The 22,661-nt window shown below is 37.2% G+C and overlaps 1 protein-coding gene across 7 annotated transcripts in view; it reads right to left on the bottom strand.

Annotated features, from left to right (window-relative positions):
- The window catches only part of ANLN (anillin, actin binding protein), a 60,231-nt gene that overhangs the window by 28,990 nt on the left and 8,580 nt on the right, over positions 1–22,661 (bottom strand). For 2 of the 7 annotated variants that reach the window (XM_070511805.1, XM_070511793.1), the window contains exons 3-14: positions 22,024–22,332; positions 17,456–17,841; positions 16,102–16,330; positions 13,986–14,176; positions 13,600–13,707; positions 7,941–8,070; positions 4,692–4,802; positions 3,720–3,958; positions 2,316–2,461; positions 1,883–2,030; positions 1,118–1,253; positions 13–195 (exon numbers count right to left, since the gene is read on the bottom strand). In XM_070511805.1, the coding sequence (XP_070367906.1) occupies positions 13–195; positions 1,118–1,253; positions 1,883–2,030; positions 2,316–2,461; positions 3,720–3,958; positions 4,692–4,802; positions 7,941–8,070; positions 13,600–13,707; positions 13,986–14,176; positions 16,102–16,330; positions 17,456–17,841; positions 22,024–22,332 (2,316 nt within the window). The remainder of the gene's footprint in view (positions 1–12; positions 196–1,117; positions 1,254–1,882; positions 2,031–2,315; positions 2,462–3,719; positions 3,959–4,691; positions 4,803–7,940; positions 8,071–13,599; positions 13,708–13,985; positions 14,177–16,101; positions 16,331–17,455; positions 17,842–22,023; positions 22,333–22,661) is intronic. The other 5 variants (XM_070511800.1, XM_070511814.1, XM_070511822.1 and 2 more) reach the window with 3 other exon arrangements.

Below are 22,661 nucleotides of genomic sequence, written 5' to 3'. Positions count from 1 at the left end.
AAATGACCATACCTGGTTTCTGAACTGTACCGCAGACAAAATCTGCTTTTAGAGGCAAGCGGATTTCTGACAAAGTAACGGATCCTTTGGATGGGACAAATTCACTTTGGGATATGGGACCAGCCTTATTCTTCCTCTGAGGCCCTTCGCTCTTCAATTTATTCAACTCATCAATCAAAAGTGTTCTCTTCTCAGCTATGTGAAAATATGCAAGTTATTATTTCAAATACTAAAATTGAAACTCTTTCTAAATGAGACCAATTCAACAAAATGCACTGATGTGGCAATTGTACATGAGAACAAAGATGAAATGAGTAACTCTTTCTTTATACAGACAGGTGATAGGCAGTTGGGTAAAACGTTGATTGCTCATCTGTTTACCAAGTCCTTATAATTTAATATTTCAACTTTTGGTCAGTTTTCTTGTGTGGTATAATCTGTCCACCCCAATATGCCCTGTCATTCATCACCACACATACACATACAACAAAACTCACAGACTTTTTTAGCTATACATAAATAAATAGGTACAGAGATAGAGTGTATGTTTGTATATATATAAATATATCCATATATCCATTCTTGGCATACTCTTCACAACTACATTTCTTCAAATGCATTTCCTATCTTTCACTTTCTCAGGTAAAATATGCCTTATTTTACATGTAGCATTTTCACAAATCTTGTAAGTATAAGAAACAAAAAATAGGGGCCGGCCCCGTGGCCGAATGGTTGAGTTCCTGTGCTCCGCTTCGGTGGCCCAGGGTTTCGCCAGTTTGGATCCTGGGCGCAGACATGGCACCACTCAACAAGCCATGCTAAGGTGGCATCCCACATGCCACAACTAGAAGGAGCCACAACTAAAAATACACAACTATGTACCGGGGGGCTTTGGGGAGAAAAAGGAAAAAAATAAATCTGTAAAAATAAATAAATAAAACATACTTGGAGAAAAAAACACTAAAAAAAAAAAAAAGAAACAAAAAATAGACCAACTGAAACAGATTACAAGAAAAAGCCCTTTCTCTAAAATTAAAGCTTTCTAAATATACTAGACAAAAAGAGGTTTTCCTGGTTTGAAATTGTGTTGGAATTGTTTCAGGTACATCACACATACTTGCAATTAGAAGAAGTCTTTCCGCTTCAGCTTCTTCTAGTGACCCTTTTCCATGCTCTTCATCAACACAACAGTTAAGAGCCTGGCTAGCTTGATAGATCACTGTCTGCTGCAAATTTATTTCATTGTTGAGTTCCTAGTGAAACCAAGGAAAGGAGAAAAACAGTCACATTTCTAATCACCATCTTTGCTTAACTAATCCAAGTGGATAATTTCCAAAATTTCCAGGGAATAAAATCAAAATGTTACAGTTTCACTGTTCAAGTTTCTAGACTATGCACAAAAAACGTTTAACATGATATAATAATTAAACTATAAACATTATTCCATAGGAAAAGACTTTCAATTCATACATAATTGGGGCTATGTCCAACAAAGTAGGGATTTAGAAATTATCTGATTCATTTTATTTCAATTACATGTATGTTGTAATTTTTTAAATGCTCTCCTTAGTGTAAAAGAACCTCTAAGAGTAAAATAAATTTCACATTTCACCATCATCTAATTTATAGTTTAAGGATACTTATGACAAACGTTTAAAAATAAATATTTCAGCAACATCAAACAAGCTTCCAACTTTTCCAATTAAGAAGAACTTTCTCAAGTTAAACTGAATTCAAGAGCAATTTACTGAGCCCAAGCGAGTCAGACAGCGTTCTAGTCACTCGGTGCAGAGGTGAATAAGGCTGGGCCCTTGTCCTCAAGGAGCTCAGTCTCATGCACGAAACGTTTTAAATCCAAAATCCTTTCCACATAAGTTCATACCTGCATTTTCTGTTTGATATTAACTTGACAAGAAAAGGCATTCTTCTTTTCATCCAATTTTGAAGACACATCTTCCTTCCGAACAATCACCTGCTTTATTGAAGGACGCTCTGTTTCTTTGAATCTTTGAGATCTATATGCATCAATGCTTCAGGAAATAAGTTATACTCTATTAGAAATCCAGCAACACACTAAGCACTCTCCTCTATTGAACACATCAGCAGAATTTGATATTGATATTGAAACGTATCGGGAATTGAACACTTCACCAGAATGGAAAATGCCATTGGGTGAAAGAGAGGCTGACAAAAGTTATTCCAAAGTTTTACACAGATTAATTATTAACAACAATATAATTATAAATAACACAACTTGTTAGGTCAATCTAAACCATGAGGCTTTGTGAGTGAATGCCTTCTAAAAATGTCCTTACCTATACGGAAGATCACGATCTTCAGAACCAATGCTATCTCCAGACTCAGCTCGAGGGACACGGGTTCTTTGGAATTTTCCTGGCTTTGGGCTTTCATCACTTATGCTGGCATCTTTCAATTCCAGTCTAGGTGAGGAAGCTAAACTCTGCAGGGAAGCATGTCAGATATTAGTAGATTGCATGGATGACTGATCCTAAATGATAATTCTGATGAATTCTTCTCTATTACTAGGAAATAAACATCCAATAAATCAACTGATTCATCACAAAAACAAAGGAATCTAAAATAAATTCATAGAAAGTAAATGAACAAATAAAAGTTCAAAGATAGCTGAAATCTACACATGCAGCACTTTCTAAAAATATTTCTGAGGCCGCCTCAAGGCCGAATGGTTAAGTTCATGTGCTCCGCTTCGGCGGTCCAGGGTTTCACTGGTTTGGATCCTGGGCGCAGACATGGCACGGCTCATCAGGCCATGCTGAGGTGGTGTCCCACATACCACACCTAGAAGGACCCACAGCTAAAAAAAAAAAAAAATATATATATATATATATATATATACACACACACAATTATGTACTAGGGACATTGGGGGAGACAAAGCAGAAAAAAAAGAAATTGGCAACAGTTGTTAGCTCAGATGCCAATCTTTAAAAAAAAAAAATTTCTTATCAAATCAATTTCCAAACAAAGCCACAGTTATTGAATTTAGGGTGATAGCTAATAACAGTAGTTAGCTCTCAATAAATATTAGTTATCTGTCTGGTGCTAAATACTAGTATATTAATATGATTTAATATGCACATCAACCCCATGGTATAGGTACTTTTTTTTTGAGGAAGATTAGCCCTGAGCTAACTAATGCCAATCCTCCTCCTTTTGCTGAGGAAGACTGGCCCTGAGCTAACATCCATGCCCATCTTCTTCCTCTTTATATGTGGGACGCCTACCACAGCATGGCTTTTGCCAAGCGGTGCCATGTCCGCACCCAGGATCTGAACCTGAGAACCCCGGGCCGCCGAGAAGTGGAACGTGCAAACTTAACTGCTGCGTCACAAGGTCGGCCCAATATAGGTACTATTTTTAATCTCATTTAACAGATGAGGGAACTGTGGCAAAGAAGTTAAATAACCTAATCAATAAACATCAGTAAATGGCAGAGCTGGGATTTGAGCCCAAATGTCTGGCCTTTTAAGCCATGTTAGAGGTTGGATTTTATCTAAGGTCAACAGGAAACCACTAACGAGTTTTAAGCTCTCTTTTAAGAGAATTAACATCAGGTTTGCAAAATCTCTCTGGCTACAGAGCACCAAATCCGCATGTACCAACTAAAACAAAAGGAGATCCCAATACTATTTAGTTCCTTTATGTCCTGGGTCTGTTTACATTTAGTCTTTTCTTACCTCTGGACTTACCACACCAACTGTCTGTGCTAACGGAGCAAGCAAAGACATTGAGGAGATATTCAGTGCATCCTCCTGTTCTTCACTGCTTTCTGCTTCTGCTTGATCCATCTCCTCTTGTCTCTTTTCCACTTCTAGTTCACCTTCCTCTAGGACATCACTGAAGATGTCATTAATTACTTTTGAACTATTGATATCATCATCATCATCCACATTCATCTCAATTTCACGTACCACTTCTGAAAAATATTTCAACAGGTGAATACTGTGATTCAGACCTTTAAGAATTAAAGGGATAGCAGAGAAGATCTAACATTCATATGCTTACTAAGTAAATTGGAAAAAAAGCTCAAGAAAAAGCATCTCCTAAACAAAAAAATAATCATATATTACTAATACATGAAATCAAAATAATTTTCAAAGTTCCAGTAACATTTTCTAAGCAAGGAAGGTTGGAACTATCAAAAGCTGATTCAATGCTTTGGGTTTAAGAAAGAATATTAAGAACTCAAACTGCAGGCTAATAGCCCAAAGCTTCAGACTTACAAAAAACGTTCTTTCAAATAACTCTTTTTCTGTTGTTGGGAGCTGCCTTTTCACAAGGCAGTCAATAATAATGATGTTAAATATTAACATCATTTAGGGCAGGGTTCACAAATAAGCTTCAAGGGCCACTAATTCCTCAAATAGTATATGCAGAGAGTGGAAGGGCAGCACATTTCCTTTCCCTGTGAAAGTGGAGTGATAGCCTTAATCAGATTTTCACAGCAGTCTGTGACCTAAAGATAACTGTTAACAGTACTATATCTTTGTGGAAGCTGGAGTATTTCTTCCTTTAAAAATAAGAGTATTATAAAACCACAAGACATTTTGAAATACAGAACACTGCATATTTGAATATGTGCTTCTACCAATATATTATTTCCTATAGTGTGTCTAGAGTTAATAAGAAATAAAGAATAAAAAACTAACCAATCTGCTGCTCAATCTTGGGGTCTGATGTTACTTTTAAGGACTTTTTCTCTTCTAGAAACAATGTTATTTTCAAAGGGCTAGACTTCGTCATTTCACATTCAGTGAAACCTAAAGAAAATTTAAGAAAAGTCATATTTATATATATTTATATTTATATATATATATTTTTATTATATATATTTACATTTATATGTATATAAGAACCTAGAATTTTTCAGTTAAGGAATCTTATGTATCTTTTTTTCTGATTATGAAGCTATGCATTTCAAATCTAGAAATGTATAAAGTAGAGAATCTCCCAAAACACCTGTCCTCTCTTAACTTTCCCATCTGTCCCTTCCTCCCCACTAAGAGAAAGGGGACACCAGTATTATGAGGTTATTGTTGGTTCTTCCAGTCCCTCCACCCCCGTATACATATGTGTATATGATTTTGTTTTATTAGAAGGTGATCATACTATACATGCTGTTCTGCAATTTGTTTTTCACTTAAAAAAAAAGTGCCGACAAAAACACTTAAATCAGCAATAGAAGGAAACTACCTCAACATAATAAAGGCCATATATGAAAAGCCCACAGCTAACACTATACTCAATGCAAAAGACTGAAAGCTTTTTCTCTAAGATCAGGAACAAGGCAAGGATGCCCACTCTCACCACTTCTATTCAACATAGCTTTGGAAGTCCTAGTCAGAGGAATAGGCAAGAAAAAGAAATAAAACATATCCAAATTTGGAAAGAAGAAATAACATTATCTCTGTTCACAAATGACATGATCTTATATATAGAAAACTCTAAAGATTTCACAAAAACCTGCTAGAACTGATAAATTCATCAAAGATGCAGGACATAAAATCAACACACAAAAACCAGTTGCATTTCTATACACTAACAATGAACAATCTGAAAAGGAAATTAAGAAAACAATTCCATTTACAATAGCATCAAAAAGAATAAAATACTTAGGAATAAATCTAAACAAGGAGGTGACAGAATTGTACACTGAACACTACAAAACATTGCTGAATGACATTAAAGAAGACACAAATAGATGGAATGACATCCCACGTTCATGCATTGGAAGACTTATTATTAAGATATCAATACTACTCAAAACAATCTACAGATTCAATGCAATTCCTATCAAAATCTCAACAGTATTTTTTGGAGAAATAGTAAAGTCTATCCTAAACTTCATATGGAACTTCAAGGGACCCTGGATTTCCAAAATAATTTTGAAAAAGAACAAAGTTAGAAGACTGATATTTCCTGATTTCAAAATATATTACAAAGCTATAGTAATCAAAACAGTATGATACTTGCATACAGACAGACATATAAGCCAATAGAATAGAGTAGAGAGCCCAGAAAGAAAATCTCACATACATGGTCAAATCATTTTTGACAAGGCTGCCAAGATGATTCAATGGGAAAAGGACAGTCTCTTCAACAAATGGTGTTAAAAAAAAACTGGATATTCACATGTGAAAGAATAAAGCTGGACCCTTATCTGACATCTTATACAAAAATTAACTCAAAATGGATTAAAGACCTAAATGTAAGACTCACAAATATAAAACCCCTAGAAGAAAGCAGAGGAAAGGTTTCATGACCTTGGATTTGCCAATGATTTCTTGGGTATGACACCAAAAGCACAGGCAACAGAAGCAAAAGTAGACAAATGGGCCTACATCAAATTTAAAAACTTCTGTGCATCAAAGGACAGTCAATAGAGTGGAAAGGCAACCTATGGAATGGGAGAAAATATCTGCAAAACCTATATCTGATAAAGAGTTAATATTCAGAATATATAAAGAACTCCTACAATTCAACAACAAAAAATCAAATAACCTGATTAAAAAATGCACAAAGGATTTGAATAGACATTTCTTCAAAGATGACATACAAACGGCCAACAACATACAAAAAGATGCTCAACATCACTAATCATAGCAGAAATGAAAATCAAAATCACAATGGTCTATTATCTCACACCCTTTAGGATGGCTACTATCAGAAAAACAGCAAATAACAAGTGTTGGCAAGGATATGGAGAAATTGGAACCTTTGTGCACTGTTGATAAGACTGTAAAATGGTGCAACTGCTATGGAAAACAGTATGATGGCTCCTCAAAATATTAAAAATGGAACTACTATATGATCCAGCAATCCAACTTCTAGATATATATCCAAAAGAATTGAAAGCAGAGTCTCAAAGAGATATTTGCACACCCATGTTCACAGCAGCACTATTCACAATAGCCAAGAAGTTGAAGCAGCCCACATGTCAATTGACAGATAATAGGTAAACAAAATGTGGTATATACACACAATGGAATATCATTCAGTTTTAAAAAAGGAAAGAAATCCTGTCACATGCTATAACATGGATGGACCTTGAGGACGTTATGCTAAATTAAATAAGCTAATCACAAAAAGACAAATACTGTATGATTGCACTTGTATGAGTTATCTAAACTAGTCAAATTCATAGAAACAGAAAGGAGAATGGTGGTTACTAGGGCCTAAGGAGATGCCGATATGGGAAGTTGTTGCTTAATGGGTATAGAGTTTCAGTTTTGCAAGATGAAAAAGTTCTGGAGATCTGTTCCACAACAATATGAATATACTTAACGCTACTGAACTGTGCATTTTAAAAATTGTTAAGGTGGTAAATTATAGTAACGTGTTTTTTACCATAATCTTAAAAAATAAAAAAAAATTTTTAACTGTCTATGATATATTAAATGTCATTACAGAGAAAGCTACCTTATTCTTGTAAGTAGCTATATAATACACAATTACATGGTTTTAGCACAATTTATTTTAACAGTCTTCTGCTGGTGGGCATTTAGGTCATTTAAATCTTATTACTATTACAAATGGGGCTACAATTAATCTCCTTGTCCATACATCTTTGTTCACTAGTTCTAAGAATTCAACTCATGGAATCACTTGTAGAGAAGCTGAACTAGAGAGCATGCACGCTTTACAAATTCAATAGATATTACCGAATTTTTCTCCAAAGAAAAGTTGTAGTAATTTACACTCTCATCAAGAGTATGAGTTCTCACTCTGGGGTAGGAAAGAAGCACATTACATGGCTAGAAATGAAAAAGTGAGTGGAAATGAAGAAATGAATCTATCTTTTTACAAGAGAGCAGCATTTCTGCTTTCCAATCCAATTTCCAAAACTATGGTAGCCTGAAAGCTACATTTTAAGTGAAGTAGAAATAGAAAACACTGACCTACTGTAGGTTCTGTACTGGAAGGTTTGGCTGGTGTCTGATTTTCTGTCACCTTTTCTGTTATTGGAAGTGATGGGGTATTTGAAATAACTTGATGTTTTTTGAGGGGAGTATTCTGACAGTGAATTTCCTGCAAAAAGCAAATGAAGAGATAAACATTATTTCTCAAAACTATAGATTTTGTCGTTTTACAGGTTATTAAATAAAACAAACAAGAGTCATTATTTTATATAAGCTTCCTCAGAACAAAAAAGATAATGTACGTGAAAGGACCCAGCCATGTTTAGAACACAAAAAGCCCTCAGCGCTAGTTCATATTCTTGTTAATTCCTAGGATGTAAAATCTTTTTTATTAGAGACTAGGAGGCAAGAGAGAATAAAAATTCGCATCAGAGTTCAGCTTTAGATAAATTAATTCAAGCGAAAGCTACACGTGGGGAAAACAATTCCCCCTACGTCATGTATCTCATCCCACACCTAGAAAATCTAGTGAGAGTTCTTACATCAGGATTTCACTTACCAGTTACTCAAAGGGTAAAAGGCAAAGAAAACAAAGGACAAAATGAATCAGAAGGAAAGAAAGGAAGAGAGAAGGGAAAAAAATTCCCTGAGTCTTTTTTAATCATTCACAAGGCTATGGAAGAGAAACATTCATTGTTTGTTTTGGAAGAAGTTTTATGATTAAAGCAATAGTTAAAATAATCAGACAAGACTGAGAATAAGAGTAACAGCAACTAATATTTACATAGAGCTTAATATGTGCCAGCCACCTTTCTAAGCACTTACGTTATTGTCTCACCTAATCCTCCCAATAACCCTATAAGTTAGGTACTATTATCTCCATTTTACAGATAAGAAACGGAGACACAGAGGAGTTAAGTAACCTCCACACACAGCTAGGAACTGGGGGGTTCAGTTTACAAACCCAGGAATTCTTGTTCCAGAGCCAGTTGTAGACTATACTGTCTCTCAAGTTAGAAGAAGCTTTTGATGTACAAACACAAAGCAGACTATTACATCCTGTGCTGCAGACTGTTTTAAGGGTAGGCAAGAAGTTTGAGGAGGGGAGGAAGAAGATAGGGCAAGTCCATCTCAGAAGTGAGAAGAATGGGCTGGGTATACCTTGAGAGTCAAAAGCTCCTGTGCTTTGTAGACAGTAGGCATCAAACATTTGTTGAGTAAATGGAAGAATGACTACGGCAGTAACAGAAAGCAACTACACTCAGTCTCAATGACTTAAATCATAGCTTTGAAACATAACGCCAGATAAACTCACTAAGCCCCATATCCTTTAACTGTGGATCACTGCCCAAGAATAAATATGTAGGGGTTAAAGGAGAAGGTTCTGGGGTCAGAAGGTCTAGTTAAAACCCCTGGTTTTACCACTTACCAGTGTGCCATTCTTGGACGAGTGATTTACCTCCCTAAGCCTTAGTCCCTCCCCCGGAAAAAGGGGGATTATTGCTGAACTTAGCATTATTGTGAGAATTAAATGATCAATGTATTTTAAAAAGTGCCCATCAGGGGCCTGGCATATTGTAGGCATTCAATAAATATTAACTATTGTGACACCTTATTATTTCCGTCTTTTCCGTTAGTCTCATCCGCATACTGCTCTGCTTTCTCTCCCATAAGTCAAACTCCCCACTTTATCATCCTCTCCAAAAACACTTTAGTATCCAAACGACCCTCTTCCATGGTAAACAAACTCCTCTACAACCTCATACTCTTCACTAAATATTCCTTCTACTCTCTAGCCCTATTAGAAACCTGGCTTTCTTGTGAAGACAGGACTTGCCCTACAACCCTCTGAAACAAAGGTGTTTCTCTCTCCTAAACCCTGACAACGTGAGGGACAGCCTCCTCTCCCGTCTCTACTAACGGTTCCACGCTGTTAGTAATCCTCTTTTAAAAACTCCTGTTCCTCTGAGGCTCACGCCATCTGGTTAGACTGCACTCCCTATCTCATTTCTTCTCTAGTCCAAGACCTGCCATCAGCTGGGTGACATCAGTAGCCACAAGTACTTTCCAAACAACATCTTAGCCTCTCAGTTGCATAAACACTTCAATTCCAAAGACCTTCACCACAACTCCAATTCAGCCATCACCTGATATCTGTTTATTCCCTGAAATCCTAAATTCAAATGTCCCACTCTAACCATACCTCCAATCTCGCTTACTCAAGAATTCCTACCAGACCATGTTCTTTGGCCTCATGTAGACCTCTGGTCATTTGATACTTTTCTTCCTGTTGCCCTACCTATTTTCTTTTTTTTTTTAAAGATTTTATTTTTTCCTTTTTCTCCCCAAAGCCCCCCGGTACATACTTGTGTATTCTTCGTTGTGGGTTCTTCTAGTTGTGGCATGTGGGACGCTGCCTCAGCGTGGTCTGATGAGCAGTGCCATGTCCGCGCCCAGGATTCGAGCTAACGAAACACTGGGCCGCCTGCAGCAGAGTGCACGAACTTAACCACTCGGCCACGGGGCAAGCCCCCCTACCTATTTTCTTACACCTCCATCCAGGTTAGATCTCATGACCCTTCACTTCAACCATTATCTTCCACTTCCTCATCTCAACTGTACTACCATTCCTCTTATCTGTCAAAACCCCAACACTGGAACAACTCAATTTCTCCATGTCTATTTCCAGGCTCTTTGGACATAACTAAAGAAAAAACTCACAACTGTTTGGTTTGGTTCCACTATAAATTTATGCTCTCAAACCCCACCTGAGTCTCAAAATTAGCCACTAGTCCTCTTTCCAAGTCAGTTCTCTCCTTCATCCTCCAGAGAGTTATTTCACCTTTCCTCCCCTAAGGATGAACAAAACAGAAGCTATCAGACCCAAAATCTACCAGTTTTCTGTCACCATAGCTCTAAAACTACTAGGCCCCCCAAAAGGCTTTCCTTCTTCCTTTTTATCACACCAGGAAACTGTCCTCATCCTTTCTCTTCACTGTGCTCTGGAGTTTACCCACTCTTACCTCTTCAAAGATTTACCCAATTCCATCAATTTCACCTCTTTCTCCTCTATCATCAACATCTTACATTCTACTAGCTCCTCCTCATTGACTCTAAAATTGACTTCAGTTGCCTCAGAAAGAACAAAACAAACACAAATCATACTTCACTTCCTCATCCCCTTCCAGCCACCACATCCTTTCTCCCCTAACCTTTAGAACCAAACTTCTGAGGACTGCCTACACTCACAGGCTCTGCTCTTCATCCACTACTACCCACATTCCACCCTCACAACTTCACTTGCTCTTGCCAAGTCATGACAAGCTCCTTATTTCAAAACCCAGTGGTCTCAGGCCAGTCCACATTTAACAACAAACACTTGACAATACCGACCACTCCTTCCTTCTGAAAGGTTCTTTCTTCCCTTGACTCTAGTGACCTGATACTCAACTGCTTTTTCTTCCTATCTCTTTGGCTGCTCCTTCTGTGGGAACCACAGATGAGCTTTGAGGGGAGAGACCCCTGAACTCCCTGTAATTGTACTAGGAAGTTTGTTTACATGCATATGTGCAACCATCCAGGGAGGAATTCCACAGGATTATCAGGAATTATTTAGCACAAAATAGTTTAAGAATTGTTGCCCTATACTTTCCAGAAATGTAGAAGGAAAATCAAAAGAATATGATATACTGGCAACCAAATGAAGAAAGTGCTTCAAACAGAACAGAGTGATCAGCAATGTCAAATGCAGCGAATAGGTCAAGTGAAACTCCTGAAAATTGAATACTGAAGATCACTGGTGAACTTCGTAACAGTAGTAGTCCGTGGAGCAGGTAGTGGTAAGAGCCCGAGTGGCGAGAGAACAAGTGAGAAGGGAGGAGAAAAACTGAAAGCACCAAGTAGAGACAACTCTTCTGTAAGAGTTTGGATGAAAAGGAGGCAAAGAAAGAGAGGGGAGTAAGGGGTAAAGAGTTATTTTTGTTCTAAGATGACAGGTAATAACTTGATATAGGCTGATGGGAAGGATTAGCACATTCACTCCTTCCTTCAAAGACAAATTTATTGAGCTTCTACTGTGAGCCAAGCACTAACAACACAGGTAGAGATGGATAAGGCTCTCACAGACGGTGGTGGAAAGCAAAGTTAAAAAAATTACAGGAAGATAATATTCCAGTTGAAGTAAATGCAGGGTGACATAGATGAAAAACAGAGGGACCCCTTGGGAAAAGGACCAAGTAAGGATTTCCAGAGCGGAGTAAACTTTGACCTATTCTTAATGAAGGAGCTCACCATGGAGATGCAGAGAGAATAGCAAGACAAAGGCCAGGAGATCTGAAAAGATGGGTACATTTGAGAAACTGCAAATGGTCTGTATGACAGGATTGCAGCACATGTGTGGAGGAGCAGTGGGGAGGAGCTGGATTCTGAATGATTCTAGATGTCAAGGCAAACATTTTAAACATTTTTCTGATGATGGCTATGAGAAGCTCTCCAGGATTTTAAGCAAATGAATATGTAAATATTTGCCTTTTAACAACATTTCTCTGGCAGCAATGGGTAAGATGTGAAAAGAAGCCAGACTAGAAGCAGGGTGTCCAACACAAAGCTATGTTAGTAATTAAGGCAATCACCGAGGAAAATGCAGAGGACAAGGTAGCTTGGTGACAGATTTACAAAATGTATCACTGGATGTGTGTGTGTTGTGTGTGCGCACTACAAGCCAGGAGGTGGGAAGACACTGTAAGAATATGAAGGAGCCAAGGAAGAACTCCCAGACTGCTTTAGATGACGAGATACAGAGCAAAGCCCTAAGTGAAGAAACAGACTACACGAGAGGATACTACAGCAAAGCACAGAGAGCTCTACTAGCCAAGCAGGCTTAGAGTTCAGGAGAGAAGGCACTCTCTCAAGCATAACTGAGCATCATTAGCCTTTCCGTTCTTGGCTAAAGCTAGATATAAGTACTGGGAAGAGATGTCCCAGGGCAAGTGAGAACAAAAAAGAGTTGAGATCAGAACTCTGGGAAACATTTTTTGTTAAGCAAAAGAACACATGAAAAAAAATCAATCATTTCTCAAAGAATACTGGTTGAAATTATCGTTCTTTTTCTACTGGTACCCACTTTCAATATAATTCTATTATTTTTAGCTTAAAAATATATCCTAACACAGCACTTTGTACACAGGAGGCATGTAAATGAAACAGAACATAGTTTATATTTACAAGTAGGGATTTTTGTTGAAGGCTGATTAATGAAACGACAGGAAGTAATATAGGAGTAAAGAGAAATCTGGGAGGTATTTGGTGACTGAAAGGATTATAGCTAGTCTAAAAGCTTGGTATTTAGGGAGAGGTATACAATCATTAATGAGAAAAGTTGATTCTGAGAAACATTTTAGAACCACTATCTAAGTAGAACGTTAAAAAGAATCTGAAATCAAATGAATGAGAATAATTTTTTAAAATTTGATTTTAAGTAGGTCATCAGTGAATACAGAAAAGAGTTCCACTGAAGGGGAAAATATCACAAGAGAAAAGCAGAGATGGTAAGAACACTGAAGGAATTTACAAATGGAAAGTGGCAGAGTTAAATGGAACAGGGAAATATATAAAGATTTATTTATAATACAGAACCACAAGTTAGATCCCAGCATTACTTTGGTACCAAGTTCACTTTTATATTCCTTGTTTACAGTACCTGTTGGGTTTCTAGTTGTTTGCTTCTTGAGTTTTCTCCTTTTTCTGCACTCCATAAATTGCCCCTATCAAATCGGCCACGAAGACATGCTAGTTCTTTTTCACGTTCCTAAGACCATCAAAAGTTCTATTTTACACAAGAATCAATAGTATGTTTAAGAATAATATCTAAACACTACTAACTTTGCTTATCTTCAGTTTTAAGATTAATAAATTCACAATACACATGGAATACAGGACAATAATATTTCTAATTTGGAATAAGTGAGACAGAATCAAGATGCTATTTATCTCAGTCAAAAAGACTGGTATCAGAATTCACAATTTGATTTCTAGGTTCTATGCTGAGGCCATGCAACGAATAATGTTAAAAGCAGTAAGCCATACCTTCTTGAGCTGTTGTGCTAAATGGGAAGTAGATGAAGACTCGTTTTGCTTGAATAATCTTTCTTGGATGGCCTTTGTATTTGGAGTGACAGTGGGGGTTCTATGGGGTGTGCTGCGACCTGGACTTTCTTTGCTGTGTTCTTGACAACGCTCTCCAAAGCGTTCCAGGAAAGGTTTGATGCCTGCTCCTCCTACAGAAAATACACACATTTTTGGAGGCTATGCAGAATAAGCAACAATTACGACTTCTATGGAAAAAGTTCTAAAATCCAGTACAACTCCAAAATGCTTTCATTCTACTCAGAATATTCATTCAGAAAGCAAAAGCATGAAAACAGTTCAAAATTTTTTTTTTAAATTTTCATTATACTATTTAATTCCATGTCCTAAAATTTACTTAGAGGGTTTAGTTCTTTAAAAAAAGCAAGAAAAATTTTTAAAATGTAGAGTAAGAGGACAGGAGGAATTAGAAAACCTTTTAACTAAATAATCAGAACATAAATGGTTGGAAATTGACCGTATGGTATTAATAATATCCCCTAACCACCAAGTGTCCTGGCCACAATAACTCATCTACTTACATTTCTATAGCCCAATTTATTTTATTTTGCCTTTAGGAAGCCTAACACACGAAAATCCAGAGATTAAATCTTTTTTCTCTCTCAAAAAGAAGAATTAGGGGTTATTCACTTTACCAAAGGATGTCTTGATTTTACAGTCTTAAAATTGTACTCATTTGAAATAATATGAGGTACATAGAAAGTAGAACAAATGGGATATATATCACCTCCATCATGAGGCTACTACAGTTGTATGATACAAAAGGAGATTTATCTATATCAGTAATTGCCAAACATTTTCCTATAAAGAGCCAGAGAGTAAATACTTCTGGGCTTTGCAGGCCCATAAGGCTGTTGTTGCAACTACTCTATTCTGCACTGAAGCTGAAAGCAGCCAGAGACAATAAATGGGCATGGCTATGTGTTCCAATAAAATTTTTATTTGCAAAAACTGGTGAAGGACAGAATTTGATCCTTGGCCATGGTTTGAAGACTCCATATGTCACTTATTACCTACTTCATCCCATATCTCAAACTAGAGGCCATTAAGAATAGAAGGAAACGTAAAATAAACATCTCTGAGGCCCTGTTAATGTTTTCTGGGTAGCCAAGAATAATAAAAGAATGCTTCTTATCTATGCCATAAATCTTTAGAAGGTTGGGAGTAACTTAGTCCTATTCCATGTGGAGATTTTGCTATTGTTTCCAATTCTCATTTTGGCTCATCTGGAAACTGACTGCAGGTTTCTACTTACCCCATAACTAATGGATTCCCCACTCTCATCTCTCTGTCTATTTCTCTTTTACGATGAACTATAGTTTCTGGAGAGATTATATTTTCAAGAAGTTAACATTTATATTTAAAACAGTCTTTCCAAGAGCAATTCTAATAAAAAAAGAATATAGCTCAAAGTAAACTATATTACCATATATTTGAACCATATTTTTCAGTCCTCTGTTTCTCAACCACTGTCACAGTGAGGGTGGGATATGCCAGAAGGTATAAATCACCACGAGATAAATATGGGCTTCCTAGAGCATCAATTTGCTACTAAGCAATTTTGAACTTTCATATGTATATACTCACACACAATACACACACATATAAATATAATTGGGAATGGAGTCATTTGTGTATACATTCACTTCCCTTTGCTATTAGGGGTGCCTTCATAGTGAAGTTTGAGAAGACTGCTCTGCATACTTGGTTACAAGAATGTTTTTCCATTATGCCTTACAATGTGAGTTCCAGTTGTATATGCTCTGTCTGCATCAAGAAGTATAGAAGAAAGTATCTAACATGGTCATTCTGGAGAAAAGCAAGTTTAAACTGTTAAAATGTAACAGGTTAAATACTTTGACCAGTAACTGGGCTAGTCTGCTCTAATGAATATTCAATCAATCAAATAAAGTTTGAAAAAGTCTCATTTGATACATTCAGGCATTTGCCCTGGCAAACCAACACTGTACCATTCACAACTGAATATTTAAAATGCCAAGAACAGATACCCTGAAAATAGTCAGCAGTAACTTTAGATTTTTTAAAAATACATAACCTGGTGTTGTAGATTTGCCTTTAGATTGAGACTGCAGACAAATTTCTCTACTCAATTCTTCTTTGGGCCGAACTGTCTGGGATACAGTCGACTTCCCAACTGGTTTCAATACTTCTGTTTTCAGAGGACTAACAGGAGTTTTTTGAAGTAGCTCAGGATTTTGTACTTCACAATTTTTAGCATCAGTGATGGATGTAGTAGAAGATTTCACTTGGGGAGAAGTAGCTTTCTGAAACATGATAATACTTAGGGTAAATAACAACATTCACAATATCGAAAGATAGTTCTTTGCTTGCTAAGCTTTATGTAAAAACTCATGAAAAAAATGTTCCTGCTTCCTAATAGATCAAACCAATTTGAAAGGTTTGAAAAAAGTCAACTTAGAAAATGCTATTATTCCAATTATAATATGTAGTTTAGTCTGCATAATATATTAATGAGTAATTTAGTTTGAGGGTTAGGGTCATTCACTATTTAAACAACAATTTGTTTCATATTATCACACTAGTACCTTTATAAATTTTAACCGTATTAGACCAAATTATGTATTTTTTTGTATTTTAATTGTCAATATTAATTTAACAAAACTGTATCATATACTGATGGCTAACTGTAATAAATTATTGAGTACTTAGTAAGTGCCAAGCATTATGCTAAGTGTTTTATGCACATTATCTCATTTAATCCTCCCCATAACCCATTCTTTCTCGTTTTACAAATGGAAAAATAAGGTTTGGCGAGATTAAGTAACTTGTCCAAAGCCACACTTCTAATTATGTGGCAGAGCTGGGGTTGAACGCAGGTCTGTCTAACTCTACAACCTGGCTCTACACCGAAAGACAATGCTCAGAAACACAACATTCTTTCTCTTTTTTGGTTTTTTAAGATTGTTTGTAAAAACTGTTAAGGTAATACATGTGCAAGGTAACCTTTCAAACATTTTGAAAGGTTATACAGTGAAAGTATTGCACCTACCCGTGACAACTGCCTTTTCAAGGTAACTATAGCTACCAGTTTTCAGATATTTGATATCTCTTATTTATACACATACATAAGGCATTCTAATGGAAAGAGTAATTTTCAGTGCTCTCCCTGAAGACTAAGAGACTCCATCATTTCATATTATATACTTTGGAATTGCATTAAATCAGTGTAATTTAGTTGTCAACTGTTAATTTATCTTGGGACAGGATACCAAATTTATGATTTTTACTTTCTATGAAACCGATATTCTAAAAATACATGTAAATACACTATGTATATGTCATAAAATACATAGCTACACATATATATACATTATCACTCATAGCAAAGAAAGGAAAGGTTTCCAAAGACCAAAATTGTATTTACTTACCACAGAGCTGGAAACTGCAACATTAATCAAAGATGCACCCGCAGCAGTGGAGGATGGGGCTTTATTCAAAGAGGCATCGCCATCCCTTTGGGAACAGCATGTAGCTTCCTGCTTAACACTGCTGCTATTGATCCTGGCAGATGCTCCACTTGCAGAAGAAAATTTGGATAAACAAGTGGTACCAGGCTGTTCTGGTGCACTGTTTTGCTTTGCAGATGAGTAATTTACATCATCTTCCCAGGAGCAAATAGTTGCAGCAAGGTTGGCCAGACGGCCCCTTCTCCCAACTGGAGTTGCTGAGGCATCTGAAACGGATGGTTTGGGAGGGGAGGCAGCCTTTTCCTCTGATGGCACTGCTGAGATGAGTGAGCTTTCAGGTATATCATCTGGAAATGTTTTCAGAGAGAATTAAAACCCACATTCAAGAGTTATATGTATGTGTAATACCAGGGTCACTCCATTCAGAATGTTTAAATGAAGTTAATAGGTTTAAGAACTAGTAAAAAGCTCTCATATGCTTGAAACTACCAAGCTGCTTAAATATGACAGCATCTTTTCAAATCAGATGATACTTAATCCAAATTAAAAAAACACTTTGTTACACCTATATTTTTCCATTTTTTATAAATTATGGATGCTATAAGATATCATATATTTAGGTTATATTTTCAGAATCAATTCTTGATGTTATAACACTGCACAATTTAGGATTACATATTCCATAGGAATTTTTTGTTTTAAAAATGGGTTGGGGGGCCAACCCATGGTGTAGTGGTTAAGTTCATGTGCTCTGCTTCAGCAGCCTGGAGTTCACGGATTCCAAGCCTGGGTGAGGACCTACACACTGCTCATCAGGCCATGCTGTGGTGGCATCCCACATGCAAAATGGAAGAAGACTGGCACAGATGTTAGCTCAGTAACAATATTCCTCAAGCAAAAAGAGGAGGATTGGCAACAGATGTTAGCTCTAGGCCAATCTTCCTCACCAAAAAAGAAAAAAAAAAGATCAAAGCAATGCTGTATAATAGAACTTTCTGAAACAATGCAGATGTTCTATATTCATGCTGTCCAGTATAGTAAACACTAGCCATATGTGGCTAATGAGCATTTGACATGTGGCTAGGGCCACTAGGAAACTTAATTTCATTTCATTTCAACTAACTTAAATTTTGAAAACTACTTGTGACTAGCGTCTATGGTATTGGATAGCACAGGGTTAGACTAAAATGTTTTTCCGCACAGTTACTTCATTTGGAGATAAATCTCAAATAAATAATATTTAACTTACAAAGGATCTGGGCCTGCATGCATAAAGAGTACCTAAGGGAGTCAAAGTTCATGGCACTTTCTATTCCACAAATTCAGTCAATGGAGAGGCATCCCTCCTATTGTCCAAGGCTTATACCTCTGCTTGAATTTTCAATCCTACCCCTCCAAAACCCTCTCAGGGATCTTGCTCCAAATAACCCTCTTCCTCTCTACAGACTTTTTTCTCTGCACATAAATATGCTCAAGTCCCTCTAATCTTAAAACCAAAAACAAACAATCTCCCATCAACATACACTCCCTTTTAGCTACTGTCCCTCTGTCCCTGGACAATATTCAGTCAACACTCAACTCACTTCAACCACCTTCTGCCTACACCACTGCCTTGAAGACGATTTTGCTAATGTCAGTAGACGCCAGTACACGCCTTGCAGGCCTTGTATTTCCATTTGCGACATCATCCTCTACTAGTTCTGTCCTTGCGGCCTATCCCTCATGGTCTCCTTCTAACTACCAATACTTCATTTGGCTATCCCACAGGCACCCCAAATAACATACCTGAAGTTGAAACTGCCCCAAACACGTTCCTCCTCATCATGGCCTCTTCCTCCTTTCTCCCCTATCTCTACCATCCAGTCATCAAGTCCTCCAGATCCTTTCTCTTAAATCCCTCAAATCCAGCCTCTCCTCTTCACTTCCATAAGCCTTCATCATTGTGCATCTGAATTATAACACTAGCCTTCTAACCGATCTTCTTGCTTCGAATCTCTGCACTATTCAATGCCTCCTCAGTTCTGATGCCAGAGTGATCTTTATACAACATCGTGCCTGCTTAAAGTCTCCCAATACATTCCCATCCCCTGCTAGTTAAATTCCAAACGTTCTGGATCCTGTGGCTTTCTTCAAATTTATCTCTTGCTTTTCTACCACATGTGCTGTATACTAGAATACTGAATCTTTATATCCCACTATGTTCACGGCATCTGTGCTTTTTATAAATGCTGTTGCTTCTGCCTAGAACATCTCCACTGTCTGAAGGTAGTTGCCCCTCAAATCCAGCTTAACCATCCCTGCCTCCTCCAGAAAATCTTCCCTGGTCACCACCTTCCCAATACTACCCTTTTGCACACCTCTATCACTTTCCTTAGAATTAGCACTGCCCTCTAACCAGACGACAGTTTTGTCATCATGTTTTAGGAATGGGCTTAATAGACCTCTAGCTCTTCTAACTATTCTCTGTCGGGAAGAATGGCTTCAGATAAATTATATTTTAGTATAAGTTCTTAAACATTTAACTGGCTTATACCCCCAGTCTTGTTTGGCATTCACTAAACCATTCATTACAAACTCTTTACTCATAAGTTTCAATGCTTAAAATTAGACAGGCTATAATGCCCCAATGAGATTTATTTTCAAGGCCGAGGTAGGCATTTGTTAACATTTGCTTTCAAAATATTCCAAATCACTGCTGCAATGCTTTATGCCCTAATGCTTAGGGCCTAGGCTGTTCTTTTGACCATGCATTAAATCACAACCCTCTATTTTTTTTTTTAAGGAAAATCCACATTCCACTGCCCATAAATATTTCCTACAAAACAGAAAGGAGACATCCTTCTATTCAGGCATATTTACAGATTAGCCTCCTCATGTACTATAAAGAGGCATTGTTAGCCGTACCCACTACTAAAATAAATATGTTTAATTGACAACACGGAATATCTGCCCCCTGTTACATCTCCCGAAAACATCAGGCAGGGCACAGCAGGCAACAGTTGAGCCCTACCACTCTAGTCAGGGTATGAATTTTAGCAGCTGAACGTGGGCAGTTTCCTCAGCCTCTCTGAGCCCAGTTTCTTCTATAACATGAAGATAAAAGTGGTATGTATCTCATAAGATTATTGTAAGAATTAAATACTATATTAGAATAAAAAATATTTAGAATGCCTAGCACTTTAGACAGTAAGCATTTGCTCTTGAGATTTTCATCACTGCCAGAAAGGATAATCCTAAATGCTTTGCTGTCTAAGACTTATCAAAATTTCAGTTATAAGAATCACTATTTATGGAAGACTGCCTGAAGGCTATGTAGTCCAGCCATTTCTTCAGATTACTTGGTCTCAATTCTGGCTATGCATCAGAATTGCCTAGGGAGGTTTAAAAGGAAAAAAAAAAGAGCACACCCCAGGGCTCCCTGCACTCCTGAGATTCCAAGCCAACAGTCTGAATGATTCTGACACACAGGAGCCTGGCTCTGAGCCAAAGCCGAGGGACGCTTCCTGGGGTAAAGCCTAGTCGCGACGAGCGGTCCACCTGCAGTGTGCTGGCTCCCTTTGGAACTGCTTTTACTGAACTGAGCTTCGAGCCAAGCCATCTGTCTACCTTGAGAAACCTTATAACGGTTACTAGCTCACACAGAGTCATGTTTGAGGACACAGGGAAGAAAGTTCTCTCAGGCTCCAGTGCCAATGATGATTCTGCTTTTATCTTACAAACATTAGTCATGCACCTGATAGTGTTTCACGTCTTTGCACTGGCTGCTAGCAAGTTCAGAACCATCTCTAGGAGGTAAGAATGAACTTAAGGCCTATATTTAATAAACTAACTTTACCCTTCACTTCTTTGTTTTTCCTTCTCTTCACCCTGATTTCCTTATTTTTCTTGTTTTGTAATATCGGTATTTTTGTAAATCATCTCAAGGTTCTTTTAATAACAAGGTGGGAGATAAATGAAATTTATCACAGAACAAATAACCAACCCTGTTGCATGATCTGCTCTCAGGCTCTCCATCTGATTATGGGCCCATGAAGGGCAAAGATCAGGTCACTTCATCCATTTCCAGCACCTTAGCAGAATAATATGCTTTGTAGGTGCTCATAAATGTTTTGAAGTTTTCTCTCTCTCTCCTATTGAACAGCATTGCATACCTTAGTCACTCAAGTTTATTTAATTAGTGAATCCATGAAATAAGATTTCTTGAACATGCAGGTGAAGGTCAGCAATGTTAATAATGCCAAGAGTATAGTTTGTTCTCTACTGTTTTCTATTGCAAATAAGATAATTCTGTTACAAGATCAAGCTTTTGTGGTCTAAGAACCTCATCACCATCTACTTCAATGAGAATACAACCAACTGATAAATATACTATTGATAAACAAACCATGTGCAAGCAACGGATACACAGGATATAGAGAAAACAAAAGCATTTACCTTTCACGTGTTAACTGATAAATAAAATTTTCAACAAACCAAGTCGAAACTTACTGAAACAGATTTAAGGACCATACCATCCATATAATTTATACCTGTAATCTCATTATTATCCCAGTGGCGTCGTTGCTCTGCCAGTTTTTGCATTCGTGTTTTAACTGAGGAGGCTGCAGTTGCTTCCAATCTTGAGGTCAGCCCTTTCCTCAAGCCCAGCGATGCTGGGACAGCCGCGGAATCACTGATCGGAGCTGGTGCCTGTGGCTGTGCCTGAGGAGACAGAGGACTCGGAGAACAAGGTTTTGCGGAAGCTGATTCAACTGGTTGTTCATTTTCCAGGTTAGAAACTTCTACTTCAGTGTTATCAGAACAGCGTTTTTTTGGTGATGGTTTTGTACAAGATTTCTCTAGATTAAAAAGGAAAAAAAATTCAAAATTCCATAATTTCTCACAGCATGAAAAACTTGCAGTAGGCACATAACAAATTAATAAAACATCATATGTTTCTCTAAACCTTTAAATGATTTACTCACAACAAGAAATACGTAAAATTCTTTTTTTCAGTAACTTCAAAATCTGATACAAGAGATTTCTTTTTAAGCAAACATAATTTATGGTTTAAAAAACCTGAATAAAAATAAATTCAAATAACATTCCAAGATATATGCATAATACTTTATGTAGTCTTAAGACAACAGAAAATTAAAAGTGCACACACACAGAATAAGCAAATGTG

The sequence above is a fragment of the Equus asinus genome, chromosome 1 (genome assembly GCF_041296235.1).
Source record: "Equus asinus isolate D_3611 breed Donkey chromosome 1, EquAss-T2T_v2, whole genome shotgun sequence".
NCBI classification, from domain to species: domain Eukaryota; kingdom Metazoa; phylum Chordata; class Mammalia; order Perissodactyla; family Equidae; genus Equus; species Equus asinus.
Note: the sequence above shows the minus strand (reverse complement) of the source record. Positions and strands in the feature narration are given on the sequence as shown.